The 17553-nt window shown below is 42.9% G+C and overlaps 1 protein-coding gene across 2 annotated transcripts in view; it reads left to right on the top strand.

Annotated features, from left to right (window-relative positions):
* NSUN2 (NOP2/Sun RNA methyltransferase 2) overlaps positions 1-17553 on the top strand; it is a 61427-nt gene that overhangs the window by 5451 nt on the left and 38423 nt on the right. For both annotated transcript variants that reach the window (XM_034761505.1, XM_034761504.1), the window contains exons 5-9: positions 86-157; positions 3822-3906; positions 9099-9291; positions 13898-13972; positions 15843-15973. In XM_034761505.1, the coding sequence (XP_034617396.1) occupies positions 86-157; positions 3822-3906; positions 9099-9291; positions 13898-13972; positions 15843-15973 (556 nt within the window). The remainder of the gene's footprint in view (positions 1-85; positions 158-3821; positions 3907-9098; positions 9292-13897; positions 13973-15842; positions 15974-17553) is intronic.

Genomic DNA, 17553 nt, shown 5'->3' with positions numbered 1-17553 from the left:
ACAGCACTATTAATGTATTATTGTGAAGTAAATCACATTTGCATAAGATCTAATGGATACCTCACACATGTTCATTTTATTTTAGGGAAACGTTAGTCGTCAAGAAGCTGTCAGTATGATCCCTCCTTTGCTGCTTAATGTTAATCCTCACCATAAGGTAATCTTTAAAGTAATGTGAGAACTGGAAGTCATATAGGAAAAATAAGAAAATTACAAACCCCATAGTATTTGTGTTGATGCTTTATTTATTAGGACAGGCCATGTGTTCTGCATACAGAGATTAGCAATGACAGTATGCTCCAGTTCATGTGTATTGGAAAAATAAGAATTGATTTTTTTTTTTAACTCTGTATGTTTAAGTTTTTGAATCAATTCATTGCCTCCATCCTTCAAAAAATATTTTATCTTCGAAATTTAACTGTATTCATGTATATTCCCCCCCTTCCTTTTCTGTGGCTTTCTCTGTTTATAATATTGAGTCACCTTTTTTAAGCTCTCCACTGTGGCTCATTTTTTCATTTTGAGCAAAAGCTATTTAGGAGCATTGTTTTGTTTTGTTTGGAGTGCTATCAACACCACAAGATGTGTGAATGAACCCAAGGTGATTGGTGGTTCTATTTCGAGATGATTACCAATAAACTCAAGGTAGTTGACGTGTGTAAAGGGTAATCTAGGCACTTCCCATACGTTTGTCCATGGAGGGAACAAAGGGTTGAAATAAATGATCAGTTTTCAGAGTGGAGAGGAGTAAATAGTGGTGTCCCCACACGGGTCTGTACTGGGACCAGTGCTGTTCAACATATTCATAAAAGATCTGGAAAAAAAGGGTAAATAGTGAGATGGCAAAATTTGCAGATGATACAAAACTACTCAAGATGGTTAGGTCTGAAGCAGACTGAGAAGAGTTATAAAGAGATCTCACAAAACTGGGTGACTGGGCAACAAAATGGCAGATGAAATTCATGCAAAGCAATGCACATTGGAAAACATAATCCCAACTATACATATAAAATGGAGTCTAAATTAGCTGTTACCACTCAAGAAAGAGATCTTGGAGTCATTGTGGATAGTTCTCTGAAAACATGCATTCAATGACAGCAGCAGTCAAAAAAGCTAAGAGAATGTTGGGAATCATTAAGAAAGGGATAGATGATAAGACAGGAAATATCATATTTAAGGCTACATTTTAGTCATGGGTATTTTTAGTAAAAGTCATGGACAGGATGTGGGCAGCAAACAAAAATTCATGGCCCATGACCTGTCCATGAAATGTACTATACACCCCTGACTAAATCTTGGGTGCTGAGGAGAGGAGGGGGGGCGCGAGGTGTGGCCCAGGACCACCACCGCTGCTTGGGGCGGATGGGGGCTTTGCGGGTCTGGCAGGCTCCCTACCTGGCTCCACACGGCTCCCCGGAAGCGGTGTCATGTCCCTTGGCTACTAGGGCCAGGACCTGTGGCCAATGGGAACTATGGGGTCAGCGCCTGCACACGGAGGCAGCACATGGTGCTGTCTGGCCTCGCCTCCACCTAGTAGCTGAGGGAGGGACATGTCGCCACTTCTGGGGAGCCTCCTGAGGTAAGCACTGCCTGGAGCCCTAATCCGCTCCCACACCCCAACCCCCTGCCCCAGGACTGAGCACCCTCCCACACCCAAACTCCTGCTGCTGCTAGGTGGAGGGAGGATGCCATGGCCTGAGGCTGCCACAGCAGTGGCTCCCGGGCCAGTCGCATTGGCCGCAGCAGAATCCATGACTTCATGACAAATTTGCAACCATAATCATATTGCGTCTATATAAATCCATGGTACGCCCACATCTTGAACACTGTGTGCAGATGTGGTTGCCCCATCTCAAAAAAGATATATCGGAATTGGAAAAGCTTCAGAAAAGGGCAACAAAAATGATTAGGGCTATGGAACAGCTTCCATATCAGGAAAGATTAATTAGATTTGGACTTTTCAGCTTGAAAAAGATGACTGGGGGGGGATGTGATAGAGGTCTATAAAATCATGATTGGTATGGAGAAAGTGAACTCCTAATAACATAAGAACTAGGGGGTCGGGTTTAAAAGGAAGTATTTTTTCACACAATGCACAGTCAACCTGTGGAACTCCTTGCCAGAGGAACTAACAGGGTTCAAAAAAGAACTAGATATGTTCATGGAGGATAGGTCCATCGATGGCTGTTAGCCACGATGGGTAGGGATGCAAAACCGTGCTCTGAAGTGTCTGTAGCCTCTGTTTGCCAGAAGCTGGGAATTTGGCAACAGGGGAAGATCACTTGATGATTATCTATCCTTCTGAAGCACCTGGCATTGGCCACTATTGGAAGACAGGATACTGAACTAGATGGATCGTTGGTCTGACCCAGTTCTTGTGTGAAAATTTGTAGCTTACTTTAAATTGTCCCCTAAGGTAAACCACAAACTCCTGGAGAGTATCCAGACTAGCCTTTACAAATGTGTTAATTTTCAGTTAACCAAAGATAATACGAAGTAAAAAACTGTAGTTTAAATGTACACTTAATGTGTATGCATAGTTCTCATTAACTCTAATGATAGTTGCTCATGTGCATGGAGACTGAACTAGAACGCCTGTCACAGGCTTTGTCTACACTAGAGAGCTTACAGTGGCACAGCTGTACCGATACAGCTGCGTTGCTGTAAGATCTCTTGCGTAGTCGTTCTATGCTGACAGGAGAGAGCTCTCCCATCAACATAATTAAACCACCCTCAACAAGCAGCGGTAGCTATGTTAGCAGGAGAGCTTCCACACTGGTGTTATGTTGGTGTAATTTATGTTGCTCGGGTGTATTTTTTCACACCCCTGAAGGACATAAGTTTTGCCAACAGACATGGTAGTGTAGATATAGCCTTATCTGATGGATATATACTCAGAACAAGGGTAACTCATCTGAGAAATAGCTAGAATGGACTGTTTCATGTCATACTTTTGAACTTCCTATTTTATGCCTAAAAACATCTTTTATTTTTTGCAAGCAATTACAGCAGTGGTTCCCAAACTTTAACAACTTGTGAACCCCTTTCACTAAAATGTCAAGTCTCATGAACCCCCTCCTAAAAATGAATATTTCCAGGGATTTTCTCCTTTACCGGAGTATAAATTATAAAAGCAGTGATCTTGGAAATATAAAATTTGTTTTTATGACATGCTTATTACACAATATTTATTAATTATTTATCATTACAGTATTTTTATTACATTATGAAAACGGCAACACTCTACCAAGATCTCACTTTCGTAGTTTGTATCACTTTGAATAAGCCTGTTATAAGACAAGGCTCCTATGCGTCATCAACGAGTATCAGATGTGAAACAGTGTGAAGGTATTTAAAAAGCCAACTCAGAGTTCGTCCTACCCAGGCATTCAGGTCTCGAGCAGTCCAGGCAAACAACGCACGTTACAACAAAGCTTAAACTTGTTCTTCATAATAATTTTAAAAACAATACTAGCTGCCTATTTACTTTTAAAAACAGCAAAAAATATCCACCTCCCTTTCCATTTCTTAGAAGGAGTCTTGAAATTTAAATCTCCTCATTGTGATAGATATGCTTGCTTTGATCTGCTTAGCTTTTGGAAGTCCAGGGGCTGTTGGCCTCATGCTGCCCAGAGTCCCTAGGGACAGCTCTGCCCACCATTAGGGAATTTTTTCCCCGAGAACCCCCTGTAACATTTCGCAAACCCCCAGTGGTTCACGAACCCCAGTTGGGAAACACTGAATTATAGTTTAAAATCAAAACTGCTGAACATGTTTGAGAAATCTTGAAATATTTTACTGTTAAAACTTTTTATTGGTAGATTCTAGATATGTGTGCTGCACCGGGGTCTAAGACTGCGCAGCTCATTGAAATGTTGCATGCAGACATGAATGTTCCTTTTCCAGGTAAGTCTGTCAGGACTACTTACTTTGGGCTTCTGAAGCTTTTGATTTTTTTAAAGATTTTTATTATAAAAGACCATTTGCAAGTTTCACAAACATATAACAAAACTGTAATTATGTGCTGAATTCACCAAATTGTATAGTTAGGTTGGAGAGGTGTTCAGCATGTAATAGATTTTAAACTTGTATTTTTAAAGGTCCTATTTTATTATATTGTGAGCTTCCACTTCATGAGTCATCACAGCTCTCCCTAGCCAACAGTTGGCTTCTCAAATTATATGCAGGTTGTCTTTAAAACTTTTTGCTTCACTGTGACTCTGAAGAGGAGCTAAGTGGATTATATACTTGCAGAGAGTTGAGGTAACATTAAATGTAATCAGAGCTTAATTTTTCCATGTAATCGAGTGTGAATTCAATAGACTATACCTTAGGAATTTTTGTTCTAGTGCTCTCCTTAGGGTATGTCTACACTACGAAATTAGGTCGAATTTATAGAAGCTGGTTTTATAGAAATTGTTTTTATACAGTCGATTGTGTGTGTCCCCACATAAAATGTTCTAAGTGCACTAAGTCGGCACACTGTGTCCACAGTACCGAGGCTAGCGTCGACTTCCGGAGCGTTGCACTGTGGGTAGCTATCCCACAGTTCCGGCAGTATCAACCGCCCAATGGAATTTTGGGTTGAGATCCCAATGCCTGATGAGGCAAAAACAGTGTCGCGGGGGATTCTGGGTACATGTCGTCAGCCCATCCCTGCCCCCTCTCCGGTGAGAGCAATGGCAGACAATCGTTTCACGCCTTTTTTCCTGGGTTACCTGTGCAGACGACATACCATGGCAAGCATGGAGCCTGCTCAGCTCACCGTCACCATATGTCATCTGGGTGCCTGCAGACGTGGTACTGCATTGCTACACAGCAGCAGTTAATTGCCTTTTGGCAGTAGACGGTGCAATATGACTGGTAGCCATCATCAGCTATCTGGGTGCTGACAGATGTGGGACTGCATTGCTATACAGCAGCAGCTCCTTGCCTTTTGGCAGCAGATGCTGTATTACGACTGGTATCCATCATCATCGTACTCCTCAGTGAGTTCGGTCAGAGGCACCTGGGCAGACATGTTTTGTCTCCTGGAGACTCAGTCCTGCTGGCAGTCCTATTGCACCGTCTTGATGATGATGGCTAGCAGTCGTAATGCACCATTTTCTGCCAAGCACCCAGAAGATGCTGATGGCTAGCAGTCATACTGCACCATCTGCTGCCAGCCTAAGATGTAAAAGATAGATGGACCAGATTTGTTCTGTATTCATTTGCTTCCCCCTCCCTCCGTGAAATCAACGGCCTGCTAAACCCAAGGTTTTGAGTTCAATCTTTGGGGGTGCCAATCTGTGTGATAGTGGTTTGTGTTGCTCCCTGATGCACAGCCACCTTCGTTGATTTCAATTCCCTGTAAGCCATGTCATCACTTGCCCGCCCCTCTCTCCCTCCCTCCCTCGGTCAGACAATAGTTTTGCGCCTTTTTTCAGCCCAGACGCCATAGCACTGGGATCATGGAGTCCACTCAGATCACCGTGGCAATTATGAGCACTATGAACACCACGCACATTGTCCTGGAGTATATGCAGAGCCAGAACATGCCAAAGCAAAAACAGGCGAGGAGGCGATTGCAGCGCGGCGACGAGAGTGAGGAAGAAATTGATATGGACATAGACCTCTCCCAAAGTATGGGCCCCAGCAATGTGCAAATCATGGTGTTACTGGGACAGGTTCATGTCGTAGAACGCTGATTCTGGGCCCGGGAAACAAGCACAGATTGGTGGGACCTGCATCGTGTTGCAGGTGTGGGACGATTCCCGTGGCTGCGAAACTTTCGCATGCGTAAGGGCACTTTCATGGAACTTTGTGACTTGCTTTCCCCTGCTCTGAAGCGCCAGAATACCAGGATGAGAGCAGCCCTCACAGTTGAGAAGCGAGTGGCGATAGCCCTGTGGAAGCTTGCAACGCCAGACAGGTACCGGTCAGTCGGGAATCAGTTTGGAGTGGGCAAATCTACTGTGGGGGCTGCTGTGATCCAAGAAGCCAACGCAATCAAGGACGTGCTGATATCAAGGGTAGTGACTCTGGGAAACATGCAGGCCATAGTGGATGGCTTTGCTGCAATGGGATTCCCTAACTGTGGAGGGGCGATAGATGGAACCCATATCCCTATCTTGTCACCAGAGCACCAAGCCACCGAGTACATAAACCAAAAGGGGTACTTTTCAATGCTGCTGCAAGCCCTGGTGGATCACAAGGGACGTTTCACCAACATCAACGGGGGATGGCCGGGAAAGGTACATGATGCTCGCGTCTTCAGGAACTCTGGTCTGTTTCAAAAGCTGGAGGAAGGGACTTTATTCCCGGATCAGAAAATAACCATTGGGGATGTTGAAATGCCTATCGTGATACTTGGGGACCCAGCCTCCCCTTAATGCCATGGCTCATGAAGCCGTACACAGGCAGCCTGGACAGTAGTCAGGACCTGTTCAGCTATAGGCTGAGCAAGTGCAGAATGGTGGTATAATGAGCACTTGGATGTTTAAAAGTGCACTGGCGCAGTTTACTGACTCGGATAGACCTCAGCGAAACCAATATCCCCATTGTTATTGCTGCTTGCTGTGCGCTCCATAATATCTGTGAGAGTAAGGGGGAGACATTTATGGCGGGGTGGGAGGATGAGGCAAATTGCCTGGCCACTGATTACGCGCAGCTAGAGACCAGGGCGGTTAGAAGAGTACAGCAGGGCACGCTGCGCATCAGAGAAGCTTTGAAAACCAGTTTTGTGACTGGCCAGACTACAGTGTGAAACTTCTGTTTGTTTCTCCTTGATGACCCACCCCCTGGTTCACTCTACTTCCCTGTAAGCTAACCACCCTCCCCTCCCCCCTTCGAGCACCGCTTGCAGAGGCAATAAAGTCATTGTTACTTCACACTCATGCATTCTTTATTAATTCATCACGCAACTAGGGGGATAATTGCCAAGGTAGCCCGAGAGGGGTGGGGGAGGAGTGAAGAACAAGGACACACTGCAGTTTAAAACTTTAACTCTTACTGAAGGCCAGTCTAATGATGATCGGGCAATCATCTGGGGTGGAGTGCCTGGGTGGCCGGAGGCCCCCCACCGCATTCTTGGGCATCTGGGTGAGGAGGCTATGAAACTTGGGAAGGAGGTCTGTTGGTTACACAGGGGCTGTAGCGGCGGTCTGTGCTCCTGCTGCCTTTCCTGCAGCTCAGCCATACGCTGGAGCATATGAGTTTGTTGCTCCAGCAGCTGGAGCATCAACTCTTGCCTTCTGTCAGCAATCTGACTCCACCTATTCTCTTCAGCCCACCACTTGCTCGATTCAGCCCGCCACCTCTTCTCTCATTCATGTTGTGCTTTTCTGCACTCTGGCATTGACTGCCTCCACGCATTCTGCTGTGCTCTGTCAGCGTGGGAGGACATCTGGTGCTCCGAGAACATATCATCCCTAGTCCGTCATTTTCTCCTTCTAATCTTCACTAGCCTCTGCAAAGGAGAAACATTTGCAGCTGGTGGAGGAGAAGGGAGAGGTGGTTAAAAAAGACACATTTTAGAGAACAATGGGTACACTCTTCCACGTTAAATTTTGCTGTTCACATTACACAGCACGTGTGCTTTCGTTACAAGGTCGCATTTTTCCTCTTATATTGAGGGCCTGCCGGTTTGGTGTGAGAGATCACTCATGCAGTGCCAGGCAATAGAATTCGGCTTGCAGGCAGCCATGGTAAGCCACAGTCTTTTGGCTTTTTTAACCTTCATAACATGTGGGAATGGTTTCAAACAGCAGCGCCCCCATTTCCCATATCAAGCACCCGTTGGGTTGCCCATTTAAAATGGGTTTGCAGTGTAAAAGGACGGGCTGCGGTTTCTGGGTTAACATGCAGCACAAACCCAACTAACCCTTCTTCCCCCCACACACCCAATTCTATGGGATGATCACTTCACCTCTTCCCCCCCCACCGCGTGGCTAACAGCGGGGAATATTTCTGTTCAGCCGAGCAGGAATGGGCACCTCTGAATGTCCCCTTAATAAAATCACCCCATTTCAACCAGGTGACCGTGAATGATATCACTCTCCTGAGGATAACAAGGAGAGATAAGGAATGGATGTTGTCTGCATGCCAGCAAACACCGGGACCATAAAGCTGCCATGCTTTGTTACGCAATGATTCCAGACTACGTGCTACTGGCCTGGCGTGGTAAAGTGTCCTACCATGGCGGACGGGATAAGGCAGCCCTCCCCAGAAACCTTTTGCAAAGGCTTTGGGAGTACATGAAAGAGAGCCTTCTGGAGATGTCCCTGGAGGATTTCCGCTCCATCCCCGTACATATTAACAGACTTTTCCAGTAGCTGTACTGGCCGTGATTGCCAGGGCAAATTAATCAGAGCGGTCACAATGGAGCACTGTGCGATAGCTCCCGGAGGCCAAGAACGTCGAATTCTGTCCACACTGCCCCAAATCCGACCCAGAAAGGCCGATTTCAGCTAATCCCCTCGTCGAAGGTGGAGCAAAGAAACCGGTTTAAACAGCCCTTTAAGTCGAAAAAAAGGGCTTCGTTGTGTGGACGTGTCCAGGCTTAATTCGATTTAACGCTGCTAAATTCGACCTAAACTCATAGTGTAGACCAGGCCTTAGATATTACATTAGGTTGTGTGTTCTCCATTATAAGAACCGTCTGTTTACAGTCCCTCTTCTTTAACTTCAGAATTATTTTTACTTTCTATAAAATGGCTGCAAAAATACCACGTATTGCATTCAGCAGAGCAGCTTTGTCCTTTTCAGGCATCAGTGCATATCATTTCCCCAAAAAAGCTCTGCTAACTCTGGGATGAGATGTGGAAGAACTGTATTTTGTTGTGTTGTATAGTGCCAAATTGGTCACTTCTAATTTAAACAGAGCGCTCCACGTTCCAAATGTTTGAAACTAGGCTTAAAAATTAGGACTATAAAATGCTCATTTCCAAACAATTTATGCAATATGAAGGGGAAACTATATTTTACCTATATAATTATTGAATAGTAAAGCCACTATTTGGGTACTGTGATATATATTTTTGCAGTATATTTGCTGGCTTATATATGAATGCAAAACACAGATTCTTCCTGTTAACCTGTAAATTTTATTTTGTTCCCAGAGGGGTTTGTAATTGCTAATGATGTTGACAACAAGCGCTGCTATTTGCTGGTTCATCAGGCTAAGAGGTTAAACAGTCCTTGCATCATGGTGGTAAATCATGACGCTTCCAGCATCCCTACTCTACAAATAGATAATAATGGAAGAAAAGAGATCCTCTTCTATGATAGGATTTTATGTGATGTCCCTTGCAGGTATATTGCATTTACTTCTTAATACACATATTCATTGTGCTACTTTTAATGTAATCTTTTTTCTTAATTTGTCGCCTTTCTGCGAAGATTTCCAAAACAGGCTGTTTCTCCTTTCGCATCAGATTAGATAAAGAATTCTAGCTTAAGATAAATGATCTTTTTGCCTCACTCCAGCCTATCCTTAGCTTCCATTAGCCAGTGGACTAAGTTTGTCTTCTAAACCTTTACATCAGGAATGGCAGGCTATATATGGAGCATAGCTATGTGATCTAACTGTTTCTAGTTTTTGTTTAATTCCCAAACTGCAGGAATTAATAGAAACAATTTCATATTAAAAGCAAATACAATCTTCTACACTAATACTGGATCTAGTATGATGGATCTAGCAGAGGGGCAGGCCAGTCCTCCCCCACAGACAACCTGCTAACCTTAAGCATATTCTCACCAGCAACCACGCACCACACCGTAACAACTCTAACTCAGGAACCAATCCATGCAACAAACCTCAATGCCAACTCTGCCCACATATCTACACCAGCAACACCATCACAGGACCTAACCAGATCAGCTACAATATCACTGGTTCATTCACCTGCATGTCCACCAATGTTATATATGCCATCATGTGCCAGCAATGTCCCTCTGCTATGTACATTGGCCAAACTGGATAGTCACTACGCAAGAGGATAAATGGACAAGTCAGATAGCAGGAATGGCAATACACAAAAACCTGTAGGAGAACACTTCAACCTCCCTGGCCACACAATAGCAAATATAAAGGTAGCCATCTTACAGCAAAAAAACTTCAGGACCAGACTCCAAAGAGAAACTGCTGAGCTCCAGTTCATTTGCAAATTTAACACCATCAGTTCAGGATTAAACAAAGACTGTGAATGGCTATCCAACTACAGAAGCAGTTTCTCCTCTCTTGGTGTTCACACCTCAACTGCTAGCAGAGCACCTCACCCTCCCTGATTGAACTAACCTCGTTATCTCCATACTGATTTATACCTGCCTCTGGAAATTTCCATTACTTGCGTCTGATGAAGTGGGCATTCACCCACGAAAGCTTAAACTCCAATACTTTGTTAGTCTTAAAGGTGCCACAGGACCCTCTGTTGCTTTTTACAGATTCAGACTAATACGGCTGCCCCTCTGATACTTCTCTCTAAAATGTCATTGTAGGATTCCTAGTTATTGTCTCAATCACTTCTATATCAAATCTACCCAATTTACAAGTAAAACTTGCCCGCAAAACTGTCTGAAAATTTAGCTTGGAATTTGAAAGTCCAAATTCTTCCTAGTTCATGCATCAACAAGAAAAAAGAAAGTTAAGGGAAACTTAAATGGAATTCGAAAGGATGCAGTCAATAAAAATACATACATTATTTTCCCTATATTGCTATCATCTTTGCCTACTAAAAGGAAACATTTTTAATAATTCAGGGTAGTTGCTCTTGTTTACTTTTTGCATTTCTTGGATAATGAAAATCAGTAAAGTCACTTTCATTTGTTTATGATCACTAATTTCAGGTTCCTAGCGCTGCAGTGTTTCTTTCAAATACTGCAAGGGAATGTTTTTAAGACTGTAAAAATCTGGAAACATTATTTTTTGTAGATTTTCTAAAAGCTTGCTTTTTTTTTTTTTTTTTTTACAAAATGTAAATTTTTGCACAAATATAAGTTAATGTGCATTTAAGAATTCTGTTGGTAATGCATGAGCCAGAGTAGAATCCAGATAGTTCTCTCAGAGTTGGATTGGTGCTTGAAGAGTAAATTGGATTTAAAAGTAAAAATTAGTTTAATGAGTAATGTGAACAGATATGACTCTGAATACTTTGAGTTAGAAGGTGCTGTTTTCACAGGTTTCTCCAGCCCCCCCCCGCGAAGTATTCTTTAATCATCTTTGAGTAGGATCACTCCTGTCTGCTATGTCAGCATCCTCTCGCACTAAAAGATTCCAATAGCTTGGTCAGGGAAAGATGAGCCATTGTTGTTTAGCTACTTTTGTATTATTAAATCAATTGATAGTTAATTGGATTGGAAGCTAAAAACTGAGGGAGGATTCCTATTCTGTGATTGTTCAATCTTCTGTATGTATTTTCTGTTCCCTGTTTTTTGGAATTTTATTGTCCCTGTTACTCCCCTTTGATCCTCTCTTCCTCTTGCTCCCTTCCCCTTTTGTCTTCTCTCTGGTGTCCTCATAGTTGTTCTGTAGGCACTCAAGCCACTTTTCCTTTCAAGTTATGTTCACTCTTATTTTTGCTGATGATGCACATTGAAGAGTAAGGATTCATTTGTGCTCATTATGGGTGGTGGGCAGGTATACCGCTCATCCCACTTAAAGAAGAACAGGAGAACTTGTGGCACCTTAGAGACTAACAAATTTANACAAGTTCTCCTGTTCTTCTTTTTGCGGATACAGACTAACACGGCTGTTACTCTGAAACATCCCACTTAGTGAATGGAGAATGAGACAAATGAGTGGCTTTAAGCCCCACCACCTTCAGCACTGTGTGAGAGAAGGGTATAGAAGAAAAGTCTGGCCAGTTGAACAGGACCTCAATGCAGTTCTTTATCCAATTAGTGTCTGGGGCTAACTGGCCATAGCATAGAGCCTTCCTGTGTAGCGCTGACTCTAATTGACTGCTTGGGAAGGAGAAAAGTTGCAGGAGCAGCTTCAATTTAAAGTTCTCCTCACCTAAAAATGAACTTGAAAAAAATCAACGTCACTACAATAAGCAGCTTTTTATGTTCCCTTACCCTGTATCATATGTTAATGAACATTCACATATTTATGATTGTGCATCTTTAAATTAAATTTTTTTAGTCTGGAAAGAAGTCCTTTAGTATGAACAGCAGCATCTTAAAGCTTTTAAAGCAACTTGTGTGCTTTGGTTCTATTGTAAAAAGCTGGGGAGGGGGACGAGGCGGGGCAGTATAGACTCTGTATGTAGTGGCCTAGATGTTTCTATTGAGAGTATCAACAAGAATAACAGATGAGGTGTTATTTCTTATTGTGTGGATTATTGTCCACTGGAACTGGGATGGAGACTACAATTTTCACATCACCATCTGCTGTATGATTTTGTTCTCACTTTTTTGGTTACAAGGAACCTACCATGACTCTTGATAAATTGTTCCAGTGGTTAATTACCCTCACTGTGAAAAATGTACACCTCATTTCCAGGTTTCAGAGTAGCAGCCGTGTTAGTCTATCCACAAAAGGAACAGGAGTACCAAGACTCTAAGGTGCCACAAGTACTCCTGTTCTTTTTACCTCATTTCCAGTGTACTGTTTGACATTACCAGCTTCCAGAACTGTATGGTAGCCATTTTGTCTGAGTAAACCAAGACACTTTCATGGTACTTACTTTACTTTCTCTTTAACTTTTAACTTCATTAATCCTCTTGAAAATGGAGTTCTTTTAGTGAAGAGAGTACTTGTCGTGAAGAAGCATTTGTCAGGAATTTACTTGAGCCTAGTGATATAGCAATATGAAGTTCCAACTTTTGTAAATGATATCACATTTTTGTTAAACCTCAACGCATAGTCTGAAATAAGTTAATTTAAGCAAAAAATATTAACTCTTTGAATACCTCTCACATTTTATTTTATATTAAAATAAGGAGTGAAGTCCTAGCATCATTGAAATCAATGGCAGTTTTTTTAATTTACTTACTTGGGGCTGGGATTTTACACGTTAGGTATGTGAAATTAATTTCAGTGGGTGAAACAAGGTTTTGTTGCCTATTGGGCTTTCAGAACGCATCTCTTGATTGATTGATTGATTCTCAACTGGTAAAACTAGTCTGGTGCTGGAAATCCACTCAGATTAGAGATGGGTTGCATCGTCTCTGAGACTTTGGAGCTAAATAACTGGATCAAGATGGAAGATCCAGTTTATCCTAACTTAGAGGTAGGAGTCAGAGTACTGCTCTTGGGTCTGGTAGCTTACAAGGAATGTGTTGAAGTGAGTAACTGGGGTAAGATGATATCTAGCAGCATATGAATCAAATTAGATTGTACATTTTGTTCAGTGCCTAGCAAAAATGGGGTTGTAATCCTGACTGGGCACTATTGCAATAATAATGAAGAAAGTACTTGTTTAGTGATGTGTGGGGTTTGTTGCTGTTGTTGTTGTTGTTTTTTTTTTTCTCTGTATCGTGTTTTGACTATTAACTTTGAAAACTTAATTTGTTTTTTAAAAAATGAATTTTTTGCCTGTAAATAGTTATTCCACAATTTTCTTATCTTCTGACTGCCTTTAATCCCTAAAGAAATAATTAGAAAATGGAGAAATCTGTGTCTAACTTGATTGCTACCAAAACACACTGTTGCAGTTTTTAGTGGGAATTCCGGGTGATAACTGAGACAGATTATTGTTCCCTTGTCTCACAGTTGGCTGATATTAGAGGCTGAGACAAGATCTGCTGGGGGTTTAGCATCCTCTTAAAATGAATCCCCTGTGGTTAGTATCAAAATGGATCGTTTCCTCATGGGTTAAAACACCATTTTTGGATTTACTTATTTTTTCAACATAGAGTTAAATGTAGGTCATAAAAAATTTTTATTTGTGAATTAACATGTAAACTTCTATTGCAGTGGAGATGGAACCATGAGAAAAAACATTGATGTGTGGAAAAAATGGACAACACAAAATAGCTTACAGCTACATGGGTAAAAGTGCATATTATAATTCCTGTATATGTTTGCAGTAAATGTCATCAGTGTAACAGTTTTACAAATAGAAATTATGAAATGTTGCCACCTTTCCCTTCCCCCACAAACAGCTAATTTCCTTGTACTTTCTTCTGAGAAGGTGATAATCATCCAAATGTGGGATCAGTCTACATTAAGGATAGGGCAGCATCCTTGTTATTTTTGGTTTTTATGAATACCAAAATAACTAGAGCCCTTGCAAATTCACAACCATGAAAAACACATAGTGAACTGTGAAATCTGATCTCCCCTGTGATATCTGGCTATTATAGGGGAAGGGCAGGGCTGTCTGTGTCCCAGCGGGGGATTCCTACAGTGCACTAGACTCCAACTGTTAGTCCCAGTGGGGCTAGGGAAGGATGGGACTTCTTCTTCCCCTGCAGGGGCCACTCTGGGGCTGGGTCAAACCCCCAGGAACCTCCATGGCTGTGCTGGGCTCTGAAGGCAGCATCCCTGCCAGCAGCAACACAGAAGTAAGGGTGGCAATCCTGCAATACCCTCTAACCTCCTCAACCCACCACCACACACACACACACACACACACACACACACACACACACACACACACACACACTAGCTTTGCAACTCCCTACACTCCCCTTTTGGGTCGTGACCCCCACATTTACAACACCATGAAATTTCAGATGTAAACATCTGAAACTGAAATTGGCTTTAAAAAATGGTATAACTGAAATTGATCAAAATGAATTTGTATGGCCCTACAAATAACTAATGCAAAGGCAGGGAATCCATTGGGAGGGGGTTGCTAGCAGTGAGGGCACAGTAATGGTAGTGAGCCAACTAGTTGGATAGGAGGTGGTTGGCAGGAGCTGCAGGGAAGACCGTACAAGCCTAAAATGGCAGTGTCCACTTTGTACACCAAAAGTCTAATGTAAAATAAAATATGAATATTGGTGAAATCCCTGTATTGTTATCTCTGATGAATATGAATAAAAGATTGGCCCTGGCCTTGTTTGACAAATAAACAACTTGGTTTGTTGGCTATTGTAATGCATCAAACATGGCTGTTAGTTTAACACTGTAGTTTGGTGGTAGAGGGTTTATGTGAATTCTGGAATTAAGTTAATCACATTTTTGTAAATTGATGTGGGGTTTTTTTTAGAAAAATAAGATTTTAGAAATCTTATTTTAAAACCTAAAATTATTTAATTTTACTACACCTCTCAATTTAGATATGGTTTGATATGTAAACATTGTATTATCTTTTTGTTGAACAGATTTATATATGCTGCTTTTCAACACTGCAAATTGTTGCAATCCATAGAAAATTTTTTGGTGAGGTTTTTGGAAAAATAGCTTCATTGACTAAGTTCTTTAAAATTTAACAGTGTTTAGTATACCTAAGGAAGTGTATTTGAAACGGTAGTATTCTATTAGTTGAAATAAATTAGTTTACAGGGTTTATTTTAGGGGCAGAGTTGTATTGTGGATGGACATCGCCGTCCAGGTTATTGTATTGTGTGATATGTCTTTCTAGTACAACACTAACCAAAGTGTGTTCTGCTGGCAGTGCTTCTCATACTGTTGATTTTAATGCTAGAATTCCTGGGCCAGAGAGGGGTAGTGGCCAAGATAAATTGCCTGCATTCAGATACTATGGTAATAGGCACATTCAATAGAGGCATGAGGAAATTAAGCTCCTTGTTTAAATGTTGTGTCCTGTTTTAATGCCTGATTTAATATAGCTAGAATGTCTGTAGTGAAGTTTTCCCTGAGGTTTAAAGTAAGCTTCACCTGTAACAGGGTGTTTTGAATAAGGGATAATGGGAGTCTTGCTGAATGGTTTGGACAAACACTTTTCTTTTAGATTGCAGTTAAGGATTGCAACCCGGGGTGTAGAACAACTGGCAGAAGGAGGTAGGATAGTCTATTCGACATGTTCACTGAATCCTGTTGAAAATGAAGCTGTGATTGCATCCCTGCTGGAAAAAAGTGAAGGTGAGAAAATGAGATCTTGGCTGAATAGTTACTGAACAATACATTAAAATCTTATTGATTCACAATAATAGGGGGAGATGTGAAGATTAGAATGCTAGGGATGAGTGCAGTATAGATGAGAAACTCCCAGTGGGTGAATGGGAGGGAAGCTGCCTTATTTTCTCCTCTTATATCGACAGCTGTAATAAAAGTTCTCTAGACCAAATGAGGTCTCCTGCAACACCCTATCAGCATTGGTAGATTTTATAGCTGTAACTGTTGGATCTTAAAACAGTTCTGTAAATGATGTACCAAAGACTCATTCAGACTTAGCTGTGTTGTCTCGGTAGCATCAACAGGAGTAAAAAGTAGTAAACATTTATTTTTGTCACTGTAGCAAGCATACATGGAGCACAACTGTTGAGTAAGAATGTGCCATTTTAACATAACCAAGTCTCCAAATAGAGCTCCACCTTAAAGTTGGATGCCACTGTCTGCTTCTGGTGGATGGAACTTATGGCCAAGTTAAGCTCGGCAGTAGGGAGCACGATTGGCAGCAGTGTCTCAGACTGCTGTGAAAGAGATCAGAATTGGGGCAGTAGCTTGCTTAAACAGCAGAGTTGTGGGGAAAGTAATTTTCACCCCATATTTTCCCCCACCACCAGGGTGGGAGGAGGATCAGATGCAGCAGTAGTTGGTAGTAAGTAGCCTAGGCCTGTTTGAGGGATGTTACCAAATATCAGGAAATGACACTAGCTCATGGGCAACTGTGTTCTAGTGGCTTCTGTCTGGGGACTGAGAGTTTAAAAAAAATATATATTTTTGAGGCACACAGGGGTGAAAAGGGGGCACAGGTGCTAGAGAGGGATGCCGGCTCCTCCAGCTGCACTGGCGGGGGAGGGACTACAACATCAGTGGGAAGGCTGTGAACAGTGCAAGGAGGGTAACCAAAAAGGGGCACAAGCGCTTATGGGGGGAGCATGGACGCACAGGCAAAATACACCGAACCAGGAGTGGGGGAAGGGAGGGCAAAAGGAAAAACCAAGGGGGCGGGCAAAGTCCAGGGGGGAAACTACAAGGGCAAGAGCGGGGCAAGCAACCTAACCAAAGCTAAAGTTTGGGGCAGGGCAGGTAACAAATGCTGAAGGGCTAGGGCGGGGCAAACAAACTAACAGAGAGGCTCAAAGCAGGTAACAGGCGGGGCAGGGGAAGGCCAGCTAACGCCAGGGGACCATAGGGAGGGGACCCTACCAGCCAAACGCAGCTGGGGGGGGCAGGATAAGTCCAAGGTGGGAAGGTAGGTGCGCCCACAGGCGCTTGTGTAGCTCAGTCCTTGCTGCTCACTGCTGCAAACAAACAGTCCCGGATGGTAAACGGGGGAAAACAGCACTGTCAAGGGGCGACGAGCCGATCCAGGTGGTACGTGGGGCGGTGGAGGGGGCGGCGGTGGGGGCGGTGGCAGAGGAGGAGCAGATGGACGGGGGGGGGGGCTCCGCGCCCCACCCCCTTGCTCCCTTCAACAGCAACAGGAGTCACCACCACCCCAGGAGCAGAGATGGTCAAAGTTACTCAGTCCACAAACACCCCCCCCCCCCCCCCCC

The sequence above is a fragment of the Trachemys scripta genome, chromosome 2 (assembly GCF_013100865.1).
Source record: "Trachemys scripta elegans isolate TJP31775 chromosome 2, CAS_Tse_1.0, whole genome shotgun sequence".
Classification (NCBI taxonomy): Eukaryota; Metazoa; Chordata; order Testudines; family Emydidae; genus Trachemys; species Trachemys scripta.
Note: the sequence above shows the minus strand (reverse complement) of the source record. Positions and strands in the feature narration are given on the sequence as shown.